The sequence below is a fragment of the Myotis nattereri genome (genome assembly GCF_964212035.1).
Source record: "Myotis nattereri genome assembly, chromosome: 7".
Classification (NCBI taxonomy): Eukaryota; Metazoa; Chordata; class Mammalia; order Chiroptera; family Vespertilionidae; genus Myotis; species Myotis nattereri.
Genome location: NC_138082.1, coordinates 48,151,720 through 48,165,705, shown reverse-complemented (window position 1 = coordinate 48,165,705; position 13,986 = coordinate 48,151,720). Strand labels below are relative to the sequence as shown.

The window sequence follows — 13,986 nt, the reverse complement described above, 5'->3', positions numbered from 1 at the left end:
TAACGAATTATAAAGCCCTAGATAAAATGGGAAAACAGTGAGTTCATACATATTAATAAATGAATAAACTGAAAGTTTGATGAGGGACAAGGTGCTAGCATAGCTTCAAGATAATAAAACATTTATTAACTGCAAAGGCAAAAGTAGTCATTTTACAACGAAGAAACTTGACAGACACCATCTTCATCAAGAAAACACCATCAGTCATGGGACAAATAAAATCATGAGTCATTTGATTGGATACAATAAGAAAGTAGCATCACTTCTATAACATTCCTGCCAGAGATGCAACAAGGTCTATTTTGTAAATGAGAATGCCATTTTTGAGTTCTAAGAGCAATAAAGTAATACAAAACACCTCAGCCTATTAAAGGGAAATTTAGTGAAAGGAGAAAATGCGTTAGCTGAAACTTGCAAATTCTAAATTGTTTGATGAGTAGAATAGTTATATTAGTTTTTATAAGTTTTTGAACTACAGTAGTTGTACTTTTAGTATTTTATATGTATAATATATAATTATCTTTAATAGTGACTTAATTTATTATGCAAAAATAATTTAAATGATAATGATAGCAGAAATAATAGCAGCTAGTTTTTACTGAGTATTTACTACATACACTCTGTTATGAGGTATGTGTTGTTATTTCTTTCATTTCACGTTAGGAAACTGAACCTTAAAGGGATTAAGAAATTTCCCGCAAAATTGGTACACTAATGTATAATGTAGCCAATTTTTGAACACACATTTTTACACTTTGAAGCCTAGACTATTAATTCTTGCCCTATAGTGCTACCCATGGAGGCCACAGAGAAGGGAATCACAAGAGGGTACCAGAAACCTGGGCTTCATTCTAGATCCTCTTACTTCCTTCATTGTTTACTCCCAATCCAATCCATCATCAAATCTTATTGGTTCCATCTTAAAATTCTACCCTTCCCAAAAGGCCTCACCATTTGTCTCCCAGTTCCTAGCAACAGGCTCCCTCCCTTCCTGATTCTTATCTCAGCCCTCTTTAGAGTCTTCATACCACTCTGAGTGATCAGTCTAAAATGCACATGTAAATATTGCAAATGTGTTCAAAATCCTACATGAAAAAAGACCCCCATGTGGCTCCAGGTACATTTGGGTAAAAGTAAAAACATGGCACCCAAGGCTTCCTGTGTCTGACCTCTGTCTGTCTCTCCAGCCTCATCTACACTAATAAAAGAGAAAAATGGTAATTGGCGTACGGCGATACTGTTTTCATTGGCTAATCAGGGCTATATGCAAATTAACTGCCAACTAAGATTGGCAGTTAACTGCCAACTAAGATTGGCAGTTAACTGCCAACAAGATGGCGGCTAATTTGCATATGTAGGCACAATGCAGGGAGGCGAAAAGGAAAGCAGGTAGAAGCCCCCTGCCACTGACAGTGATCTGAAACCCAGGGGGGAGCTAAGAGCTGGGGGGCAGGGCAAAGGCGGCCCTGGGGCCATGATCAGAGAATCAGGCGCCTTTGCCAACCTGGCCAGTGATAGCAGGAAGTAGGGGTGGAGCCAGCGATGGGAGCTGGGCAAGGTCGAAGCTGGCAGTCCCAGGAGCTAGGGGTCCCTTGCCTGGGCCTAAAGCGAAGCCCACGATCGTGGCGCCGCCCACTGCCACTGCAGGTCCCCGCTGCCCGGGCCAGAGGCCTAGGCCAGAGGCGTTAGGCCTGGGCAGGGGCGGAGCCTGCAACCGCGGGGAGCTGGGGGTCCCCTGCCCAGGCCTGACACCTCTGCCGGAGGCCTCAGGCCTGGTCAAGGGGCCAATCCGGTGATTGGTGATCGGAGGGTGATGAGGGTCAACTCCTCTGGCCGAGGCATCAGGCCTGGGTGGGGGGGCGGAGCCGGGGATTGGGGGGATATGATGGTCCCCTTGCCCAGGCCTGAAGCCTGGGTCAGAGGCGTCAGGCTTGGGCGGGGGGTGGAGCAAGCGATCAGAGGGAGATGGGAGTCCCCTGCCCAGGCATGATTCCTGGACCAGAGGCCTCAGGCGTGGGCAGGGGCCAGAGCCAGTGATCAGGGGGAGATGGGAGTCCCCTGTCCAAGCCTGACACCTCTGGCGGAGGCGTCAGGCCTGGGCAAGGGGGCCGATCAGGCGATCGGAGGGTGATGGGGGTCAACGCCTGAGGGCTCCCAGTATGTGAGAGGGGGCAGGCTGGGCTGAGGGACACTCTTCCCCCCCGCCCCCCCCCCCACCCAGTGCACGAATTTCGTGCACCGGGCCCCTAGTTAACTATAAGGTCCCAGACAAACTTTACGCTCAAGGCACTCTTGAGAGATTTATAATCCTCTGACTATACCAACACGCACTTTCTTATGCCGGAAAATTAATACATGCCCTTCAAGCCTCAGCAAGCGTGACCATCTCTTGCCAACGTTTTCTGCCATTCCCCCCTTCCCCAAGCAGGCTGAGCTGGCTGCCTCTTTGGAACTCCTCTCACATTTCTGTAAGGGCCTCTTTTATATAACCTATCACAGTGTAATGTAACCTCCTTCATCACACTGAGCTCTTTGAAAGAAGGGAGCTGGCTCATCTTTGTATCCCTCATAATGCCTAGATCAAAGATGATGGCCTCTACGACCTCATTGAACAGTGAGAGAATGAATGCATAGACGTTGATGAATTATCAATTGTGTAAAATGTTACAGAGAGGCACAACAAAATAAAACTGATTTTTCCAGAAAAACCTTTACAAAGAGTTGTGGGGAAAGCTGAGTAAGGGGTTAAAATTTGAGTAAACAGACATGAGGGAAATTTTTTTAATAAGTACACAGAGGGCTGGTTGACTAAACTAAGTTCCTAGTAAACAGGCTTTATGCACTGTGTGCCTTCAGCCCCAGGGGTATGCAGTGGCTTTAAAAAATACATTAGTTTATACTTTTGAATAAGTGATACAAGCATATCGTATAAAATTGCAAAAATGCTATAGGAAATAGAGTGAAGAGAAAGCTCCCGCTCCTCCCCATGCCCATCCCCCAGGCCCTCAGCTCCTGCCACAGAAGAAAGTAGGATAAATAACCAGTTGGAGTGCTTTTGTTTTCTCTCTAAGATCCCATCTCCATAGCCTGGCAGTGATTTATAGTAAATAACTATAAACCGATGATTTATAACATGGATGTGAAACCAAGGTGGAAAAGGCAAATAAATCCTGTGGTGGCCCTTTATTTACATGTGCAAAAATGCCTGGTGACTGAAGTGATGCTATACTACACATCCCAGTGTGCATTTTAATTAAAATCCCTAAAACTTGTCTTAGATGAGCTTAGCAAATGTTAAGTAATGGCACATGAATATTAACATAGATGAGCAAATGAAGATATAATGTAATTTAGATGAACCTGTATTTATAAAATATCTTTGTTCTTATGCTTTTCTTGGAAGTAAAGCCATAGATCACTGTTGTAGGATGATATGATTGTTAATTAGTTGTCCATTAGTCTTCATTTCCTAGGGCTTATTAGGGAAAAGTAAATTTATACTAATTTGTTTTATGCAAATTAATCTATTTGATTTCATTTTTATTCTCCATTAACACCTGGAGATTTTATATTAATGTACATGAAACTTGAACATGCACAATGAAAATTCAACCCTAATCCACTGAATACAGGGCTGGTTTGTATATATAAAGTAAGCTAATTAAGGCCATTTGGACTTTGATTTAAAAATCAGGTAATTTTTATGAAGCAGAAAGTGGTAAAAAGCTCATTTTGTGCAATTTAAAAAAACTACAATATAATTCGTGCGAAGAGCATAAAAGTTCCTTTAGATGCTGCAAATGAGGCTGGCTGTTAAGAATAACACTGTCTGTGTGTGCGCCCACTGCTCCTACTACAGTTTAAAACACCCATTAGTGGTTCTAAATTAGATAGATTTTTTTTTTTCCTGTCCTGAGGCTTTGGACAAAGGTACATTTTAAAATGTACATGTGCATTAAGGGGAAGTTTTAGAAATGTATCTTCCAGCTTTGAAGAGAGATGGAAATGAAGGAAACTAATTACTGCAGAGACTAAAAATAAAAAGCAATTTGGCTGGAGTGAGATTGCTTCTACATTTCCCCTGAGGGTGATTGGTGGGGGTGATGTCATGTCGTGTACATACTCCCTGCAGCTCTCACGTGCTTGTAATGGCAGCAGAGACCGGACTGGTCCTCTGTCAGATCAAACAGGCCAAGGACTAGATTTCGTCCAGGACTCAGAAGTGGGCTGGCCTTGGGAAGATATGAAAGATGTGTCCTCCACGTCGAAGTTTGTCCTGGAAAAAAAGTGCTTGGAAGGTGTGGTGCACTGGCTCCCAGCTGCTCTGCCTGACCCTCTCACCCCTGGAACCCAGCAGCCTGGCAAAGCCACCGCGCTCACCCTGTCATCTGAGCACTGGCCAGCTGCCCCAAGCCAGGTGCTGTCCCTTTACATTCTTGGTGCTGTGGATATTGTGAAAATTCTCTTAGATGCTTTCGGTAAACTTTGCAGAACCTGGCTCATTTTAGACTCTGCCTTTCCGAAATTTGTTCTTAGCATGAGGTCACTCTCTGATTTTATCCTTGGTCCCAAGACTCTTTTTGCCTCCTCTGTTTATATCTTTTTAACCAACAAATCTCCAAGAAAGTTTTCCAAGTGGTCTCATGGGATTCTTGTGATTCCTTCTCAGCTTCCTGCTTGTCAAGGCCATTTTTAATCAGAGTCAGAGACTCCCAAGTGCATTTGAGCCACTTCCCATTTTAGAGTTCCTGCCCGGTAGGTCACACTTATCTTCCCTCTCAGTGTTTTGAACTCTGCTTCCTGAGAACGGAGGATACAGGCCTACCCACAAACAATGCTCCGTGTCTTGTCAATGGAGAACTAGCTAATGGGGTCATTTCTCATTAGTATTGAATTCAATCTAATGAAAACAATTATTTATTGAACACTTACTTTGCTCCAGGTACTTTGTGAGTAGTGTGGAGGCACACCATTTAATAAGTAATTTCAACATAGTGGGATAAATAAATCAAAAGAGGGGTGCATAATAGATAGCAGGACAAAGGCAAGAGTGTGCTTACTGAGTCTGGGGAAAATGACAAAAACTGGACATTAGAGATAAAAAAAAAAGTTAGCTAGGCCAACATAAAGGCAGAAGGACTTCCAGGTAGAAGGCACAGCATTATACAAAGTCCTGGAGATATGAATAAGGCCTGCTGTCAGCATTTTACTTATCAGTTCTTCTTTTTTAAAAATTAAAGTTAGCATAACTGTTATTCTTTTTTAAATGTTTGTCTTATTTGCTTTCTAAATCAATAAATTTTTTTTCAAATATTAAAATTACACAGAAATGTGTAGGACCTAGAAACTGAGTCCTCTATACTCCCAACCTTCAGAGATAAGCTATTGTCTGTCTAGTATATCTGTTTTTCTTATATGTGAACCCAATCAGAATCATATTCCTTTGCAACTTGCTTTTAAGTCAGTACACAGAGTTAAAAGTTTTATATTCTGTCCTCATTTCTTGGATGTTTTGTGCCTCATTGTTTGGGTTGGCTGGCTGGAAGCACTGGAGTCAGATGAATACCAGCCATGCCAGTACCAACCATGTGACTTTGGTTAAGTCACTTGCCATCTCATGCTTCAGTTTCCCTACCCTATCTAATAACAGACAATCATGGTCATTGACCGTACCTTCGCTATGCCTCCCATTGGCTAATCAGCACAATATGCAAATTAACTGCCAACAAAGATGGCAGCTGATTTGCATACTGCAGGCAGGGCGGGACAGCGCCATCCTGCCTGCCCCGCTGCCATCTGGGCCTGCTATTTGTGACCTGGAGGTTGGTGGGGTGGGACAGCACCATCCTGCCTGCCCTGCCGCCATCCGGGCCTGCTATCTGTGACCCAGGGCAGCGGGCGTCCGTGTGCGACCCGACCTGGGGTGGCCAGGAGGGGCAGCAGCGATCCGCCGGCCCTCCCAGGTGTCCCGTGTGTGACCCGCCCAGGGTGTCCCATGTGCGACCCGACTCAGGGCAGCACCCCAACCCCCGGATCGGCCCTGCCGTGTGCGTGACCTGGGGAGGCAGGGCAGGCACCAAGGGATCAGGCCTGCTATCTGCCACCTGGGGAGCGGGCCTAAGCCTGCAGGTGGTTATCTCCCGAGGGGTCCCAGACTATGAGAGGGCACAAGTGGGGCTGAGGGACAACCCCCTAACCCCCCTCCCCCACCAGTGCACAAAAATTTTTGTGCACCGGGCCTCTAGTGTGTATTTTAAGGATCAAAATAATATATATGTACCTCAAATGATTGCTATTATGATTAAACTAGAGGCCCAGTGTACAAAAATTTGTGCACTTGCGGGGGGGGGCGGGGGGGTGTCCCTCAGATGGGACTATGCCCTCTTACAGTCTGAGACCCCTTGGAGGATGTCCACCTGCTGGCTTAGGCCCGCTCCCTGGGGGATCGGGCCAAAGCTGGCAGTCAGACATCCCTCTGGCAGCCCGGGAGCTCTCAGGGGATGCCCACTTGCCAGTGGGGAGAAGGCCTAAGCTGCAGTTGGACATCCTTAGCCCTGCTGAGGAGGCGGGAGAGGCTCCCACCACCACCGCTGTGCTGGCAGCCGTCAGCCTGGCTTGTGGCTGAGCAGAGCTCCCCCTGTGGGAGCGCACTGATCACCAGGGGGCAGCTCCTGCATTGAGCGTCTTCCCCTTGGTGGTCAGTGTGTGTCATTCCCAGTCGTTCTGCTGTTAGGGTCAGTTTGCATATTACCCTTTTATTATATAGGATAGAAGCCTGGTGCATGGGTGGGGGCCGGCTGGTTTGCCCTGAAGGGTGTCTCAGATCAGGGTGGGGGTCCCGCTGGGGTGCCTGGCCAGCCTGGGTGAGGGGCTGATGGCTGTTTGCAGACTTGTCTAGCCCCCTAAGTGGGGACCCTCACCCCATGGAGGTTTGGCCAGCCTGGGTGAGGGGCTGATGGCTGTTTTCAGGCTGGCCACACCCCCTTTAGGGTGGGGGCTCCCCACTGGGGTGCCTGGCCAGTCTGGGTGAGGGGCTGAGGGCCATTTTCAGGCTGGCCAAGCCCCCCGGCGACGGAAGCTCCCAGCCTCTCCTTTTTTTCTTTCTTTTTTTTATTATTCTGGGACTTATTTACCTTCTATAATTGAAACTTTGTTGCTTTGAGTGGAGCTCAGAGCCGATCACGGCAAGCGGGAAGCTTGGCTTCCTCCATCATTGGGGCAACCAAGCCTCCTGCTTGCTCCAGCTCCGTGGCTGCCAGCCGCCATCTTGGTTGGGTTAATTTGCATATAGTCACTCTGATTGGCTGGTGGGCATGGCTTAAGGCATAGCAAAGGTATGGTCAATTTGCATGTTTGTCTTTTATTAGTGTAGATACGCTAATATTTGTAACGCACTTAGAATAGCACCTGGCAGATAGAAGTCCTCTATAGGTGAGCCTATATTATCATAAGGTATTTAAACAGATTCCTATTTAATACATAACTATTTAATAAGTAGCGTTAATTTAATGCATGTGCTGTTTCCAATTCTTTGCATTCTTTGGCTACTAAAGAAATTTCTAAGCCAAGTTTTGAATTGCTCTTAGACTCTATTACATTTAGGCTCCTGTTTCTTACTGATTCTGAATTTTTGGACTGGAACCCGGTTTCTTTGTCCACCGGAATCAAAGAATGAATCCACAGACAGAAAGTGGTATAGCAAAGGTGGAGATTTATTGAAGAATAAGTACAGACTCCCACGTGGGGAAAGGGAAGAGTCCCACAGAATGGACTCTCAGGTAGGGAGGGGGGAAAAGGGTCCCACAGGGTTCCTTTCCCTATGGCTTATAAAGGCTGCAGATCCTGGTGCCTGATATCCCCTCTGATTGGTCAATATTCCCCTTCGAGTTGGTTACTATAGTAACTCCTGGGCTCAAAGGTTGAACCTCACATGGGATCCCCCTCCTTCCCCATTGTTCCCCTATTCCCTCTGGGCTTTCATCTTTTCCATCTGAATGAAGGGCTTCCTTCTCTTTATTTTGTAAATATAGACCTTTCTTGGCTACTTCCAATTCCCTTGTCTTATGTAAATGCAACTGTTGCTGCTCCCTTGTCTTAAGGAGAAATAACTGCACCTGGCTTGCTTGTGTTATGGAAATATACCTTCTCCCAGCCTGTAGCCCCGTGCTTTTCCATGGACCCCAATTCAAAAATATCCCTAAGCCTGCCTATGTTCCCTCCAAATTCCTGCTTCATTACTAACATACCGATACTCAACACTCTCTTAGAAGCACTTAACAGATATGTACTCATGTTGTTGACTCCCTTGGAGGCTGCCCAAAATAGGATGGGTGGGGTGCAGTGGAGTGGCTTCCAGGTCAGACCCCACCGAGTCCATTGCAGGTTTTCTTTCTGCAGAGAGGCCTCGCCAGGAAGGCCAATGCTGAGCGTAACTGGGAACGGAAGCAGGAAGATTGGGATCTGAGAGGTCAAACAGTAACTCAAGCTGGAGGCCTGGGCTGGAAAAAAGCCAGAAAATAAGTGCAGGCCAGAAACATATGGCCAGGAAAAAACTGAGGACAGAGACTCAAAAGGATGCCTTGGGCACCAAATTCCTGAGAAAACAGGTCTAGTATACCTTCTTGGAGACACTTCCCTAGATATCGTTCTCATCCACCTGTAGATACAAATAAGGTGATTGTTAATATTAAGTCCAAAACTACAAGGTTCTTTTCCTCCTTGCTCATACAGGGACTCGGCTTCCTTCTCCCAGGCTCCCTGGATCATTTCTGGGAGTCAGAGGGGTTCAGAGGGGTTCAGAGGGTTCTCACATGGACAAGGACAAATTAACTTAGGTTGACCTGCTCTAGCCTCCTTGCCAAGATGGCCTTGCCAGCCACAGCCTTGGTGCTGGAGACACTTGGGGGGCGAGGCGAGGGGGGGGGGCGGGGACCTGCTCTGTTGCTTCCACCTCCCCTGGTCTCTACCCCGGGCGGGGGGCGGGGGACCGGGGGGGGGGGGGGGAGGGTGGTGTGCTTCGCTGTGTTTGGCAGAGCACATGTAGGATGGGGTGTGGGGTCAGAGGGGAGAACGACCCTGTCTCCAAATCTCTAGACTCTGTGAATTTAACTCCTCTTATTTTTCTCCCTAACCTCCGTCTCCATAGAGTTCCAAGTGTGTGCCCTGAGGCTGAGCTGGGAAAAGGGAGAGGGTGACAGACAGGTATCAGCCAACCCCTCCAGTGTCCTTTCTCCCATAGCGCTCTAGGCCAGCGGTTCTCAACCTGTGGGTCGCGACCCCTGTGGGGGTCCAACGACCCTTTCACAGGGGTCGCCTAAGACCATCGAAAAACACATATATAATTACATATTGTTTTTGTGATTAATCACTATGCTTTAGTTATGTTCAATCTGTAACAATGAAAATACATCCTGCATATCAGATATCTTTTTTAAAATATATTTTATTGATTTTTTACAGAGAGGAAGGGAGAGGGATAGATAGTTAGAAACATTGATGAGAGAGAAACATTGCTCAGCTGCCTCCTGCACATCTCCCTACTGGGAATGTGCCCACAACCAAGGTACGTGCCCTTGACTAGAGTCAAACCTGGGACCCTTCAGTCCGCAGGCTGACGCTCTATCCACTGAGCCAAACCGGTTAGGGCATGCATATCAGATATTTACATTACGATTCATAACAGTAGCAAAATTTCTGTTATGAAGTAGCAATGAAAATAATTTTATGTTTGGGGGTCACCACAACATGAGGAACTGTATTAAAGGGTCGCAGCATTAGGAAGGTTGAGAACCACTGCTCTAGTCACTCAAGAATAAGTATTGACTGACCATTGTAATAAACTGGATGTAAAACTAATTCTAATTCTCTGCCCTTTTCTATGCCCTTTGTAATGAGACATTCAGCTCCTCCCATTAATGGAATCTCCCCACCCCAGTGAATCTGGGCGGGCCTGTGACTTGACTAGCTTTGGTCTGGCTGAAGTGAGAGTATGTCCGTTCTTAGTCTGAGTTCCACTCACTCTCTTGGTTCCTCTGCCATGCCCCCAAAACAGCCTGGGTTAGACTGCTGGCTGATGAAAAAAAAAAATGCTTCAGCCCATAACCAGTCCAGAAGAACTTCCCTCCCTGCCAAACTCAGCCCAAATCAGCAGAGCTGTATAGATGACCTGCTTTCTCACAGGAGTGAGATAGGGAAGAACAGAAGAACCAGACGGCTAAACCAGAATTGTGAATTAAATAAAGCTGATGTCATTTATTTATTGGAAGTCACTGGGTTTTCTGTTTAATATATAGCATTATTGTGACAAGAAATAAGTGATACAACCCCCAAAATGAAATTTTTTTTGCACATTCAAACATGCTTCTAAGAAACTCAACAAATAGCCAAACTTTATTATTATTTTTAAATTTATCTTTATTGTTGAGTCTATTATAGATGTTCCCCTATTTCCCCCACTGATCCTCTCCACCCAGCTCCCGCCCTCCATCCCCCAGGCCTTCATCATACTATTGTCTGTGTCCATGGATTATGTATATATGCATATCAGTTCTTCAGTTAATCTCTTTCCACACCGCCCCCCCCCAACCCCCATCCCCACTTCCCTCTGAGATTCATCTGTCTGTTCCATGCTTCTATATCTCTGGATCTATTTTGTTCATCGGTTTATTTTGTTCATTAGATTCCACATATGAGTGAGATTATGTGATACTTGTCTTTCCCTGACTCGCTTATTTTTTTTAAATATATTTTTATTGATTTCCGAGAGGAAGGGAGAGGGAGAGATAGAAACATCAATGATGAGAGAAACTCATTGATTGGCTGCCTCCTGCACACACCCTACTTGGGACTGAGCCTGAAACCCAGGTATGTGCCCTTGACCAGAATTGAACCCCGGATCCTTAAGTTCCCAGGTAGATGCTATATCCACTGAACCGAACTGGCTAGGGCCTGACTGGCTTATTTCACTTAGCATAATACTCTCCAGGTCCCTCTATATTGTCTCAAAGGGTAAGAGATCCTTCTTTTTTACTGCTGCATGGTATTTCATAGTGTAAATGTACCACATCTTTTTTTATCCACTCCTCTAACTAATAAATAGCCAAACTTTAATTCTCAGTCTAGATTGAGCCAGGACACCCTGCTGCCCTTTCAACAGTCTAGGAGAGGGATACTGTATTAAGAGGGAGATATTTCCACGGGGCAGATGGCCATGAGGTCTGTGGGAAAGCTAGTCAGCCTGCTGGGAGAGACAGCTGAGGAGTAAGTGTGCTACCAATCTGTATGAGGGCCTCAAACACCACGGTAGGCATGGTATTGAAACAGGGAAATTAAACTGAAACACATGATTTTCCTCTGGGCAGGATGCAAAGGTGGCTTCCTTCCTGGGTCCTGGTCCAGGTGGATTCGAAGAATGAAGCTATGAACCAAAAGGTGGTATAGGAAAAGGTGGAAATTTATTGGGAAACAAGCACAGACTCCCACGTGGGGAGGGGGAGAGACCCACTAACTCCCTCTTTCTTAAGGTTTATAAAGGTTGTGGTTCTTTGTATCCTAATCTCGCCCCTGATTGGTCACTATAGCAGCTTCAGAGCTCAAACCCCGAGTGGGGTCCCTCTCTATTTCTCCCTCCTGTGGTAGAATTCTCTATTCTCTGTGAAAATTTGTTTTCCTTTTCTCCCTTTTTTTTTCTACTCCCTGTGGCTTTCCCCTTCTTCTGTGAAGGGTGTCTTCCTCTCCCCTTAAGTGGCGCCTTTAGTTCTTTGTGAGTGTATGCCTTTTGGCAGCTCCCAGCCCCCAGCTTTGCAGTTCTCCCCCATGAGCCTCCTGATTCCTAAACCTCCCTGAACCTGCCTATTTTACCCCTAAAAACTCCTTTCAGGATGATGACATTTCTTGTGGAAACTGGCAAGGGAGGCCAATGTCTCCATTTTGAACTGAGACCAAATGCAGCAAGAATCAGGGGGAAGACACTGAGATGCCCCAGGCCCTAGAACCAAGGCTCCAGCCCAGTTTGTCTGAGGGCAGGGGAATCTGAGTGACATGTTCTTAACCTCAGTTTATAATGTCTCCACACATCTTTCAGCATTCCTGGTAGTCTCATCCAATTCTAGCCCTTTCATAGCTGCTACTTAGTGTTGTCACTTCTAGTGATAAATTTCCTTTGGAAAAGCTAAGGGGAGAACATTATTAAGTGTGCATGGTGGTCCCTAATTAAGGGTGCTTCCTCTCTGTAGTAGGCAGTTAAACAGGTATGGCATGAGCAGAGCAAGGACAGTGGGCCAGGTACAAAGGTTACCAGGGCAATGGACAATTGCAGGGCAACCTTTTCTCCCCTAGCACATTGTGGGCCATGCAGTTTGTATCCCCTGACCTTTCATATCACTGGTCATGTGATTCGGACTCTTCCCTGACCTTTCCTCCCTAGCATGTCACTAGTCATGGGGTAGATCCCCTAGAGGAGGAACAAGGGGCCAGAGACCAATCTTGGCTCTGAATTCTTTCTTAGCCAGGACTCAAGTACCAAGGTTGCTGTACTGAGGTCCATTGCTGATGATATTCTGGTGCCGTACCACCGCTAACATTTCTACTCTGGTTGCAGGGACTTAGAATGGAGCCTGCACACCCAAAGCAGATGAATGAAGTGGGCCCACCTGGACAGGTCTGAAGTGCTCCACTGGGCTCTGCTGGTGGTGCTCCTTTTGGATGGGGGATCCCCCAATTACAGCAAGGCAACAAGCCATTAGATGGAACCACCGGTGCAGAGAAAGCAATAAAAATATAAGTTGCTGATGGCTGATTTCTAGTTCTGTTTATCCTTTTCAATGATTACAAACATATGAGGGTAAGCATAAGAATTTTTTCTTAATTTGATAGTTTAGTCAGCCTCTTGGCCCTGTTGGGCTAGGAGTGAGAGCTGGGTTGAGTTAAACCCTCAGGGATGGTTAATGTATGCCCTGCTCCCTGATAGCCTTTTCTAGACCTTTTCCACAGTAGTAGTCACAGTTATATAGGTCTGGTCCTAACTGTTTGGTACCCTGAGGTGGGGTGATTAGAGCAAGGGAGATACTGATTTAGTTTGTGAGCTTCAGATAAGGAAGGGAGGAAGAGGGTCTGGGCCCTGGATTGGTTGCTTTGCATATCAAAGATGTGCTCAAGGGCAAGTTGCTTCCCCTCTCTAGGTATTGGCTGACCCATGGAGGAGCAGGCTCTCCCAGGTTCAAAAGGCCATAACATGTTCAAGCATCAGACAACGCAGAAAATAAAAAACATGATTAATATAGAAAGCTGTCTGACATGCATCAGCCCAGGGAGCGGCTGGATTATGGGGATACTTTATAGCTTCTGGGCTTTCTCTCAGGGATTCAGTATTCTGCTCTCCAAGTATTTACAGAAGTGTTTCCCACTATCTCACACCAGCCCTCTTGACCTTGAGCAGTTCTTTGCTATTTCAGTAAATAAATGGAGGAAAGTCCAGGGTGGGACTTCCTCCTCCGGGCGTTTGACAGGACTCTGGGCCCTTTGAATGCAGGAAGTCTAGGACACACCCAACCTTCAGAGGGCAGTGTGTCCTGAGTGTGGAAAGCTGAACGCTGGAGCATAGTTTAAAAGGAAAGAAGCCAAACACATTTCAGCATGAGGGACCCGCTCACAAACTGTTCGGTGAGTAGCTTGGTGTTCGTTTGTGTCTTTGTGTGTGAAAAGGCGCTGAGGGGTGGACTTATACACGAATGTATTTTAACTTTAAAAGTTTGAGATGCTCAAGAACCAAACATGTTTAGATACTGGCCGTGAGTCAAAAATCTGTGGTTTTTCTTTAGTTCAATTTACTAGTAATTGCCCTTTCTAGCAAATGGACAGGTCATAGTCATTTTCTATTCTCATATTCTTAGGAAAACTTTGAGGGGGCATAGCATCATATTTGCACGCAGATGGTGGCTGTGTAGAAAACATTCTGAAGACATACACAAGTGCTTACATTATTAGTTG

At 46.1% G+C, this 13,986-nt stretch overlaps 1 protein-coding gene across 4 annotated transcripts in view; it reads left to right on the top strand.

Moving 5' to 3' along the window:
* The first annotated feature begins 13,553 nt into the window (after positions 1-13,553).
* The window catches only part of NOSTRIN (nitric oxide synthase trafficking), a 60,823-nt gene continuing 60,390 nt past the window's right edge, over positions 13,554-13,986 (top strand). For 3 of the 4 annotated variants that reach the window (XM_081095678.1, XM_081095677.1, XM_081095676.1), the window contains exon 1: positions 13,554-13,659. In XM_081095678.1, the coding sequence (XP_080951804.1) occupies positions 13,633-13,659 (27 nt within the window). In that variant the 5' untranslated portion in view covers positions 13,554-13,632. The remainder of the gene's footprint in view (positions 13,660-13,986) is intronic. The other variant, XM_081095679.1, reaches the window with a different exon arrangement.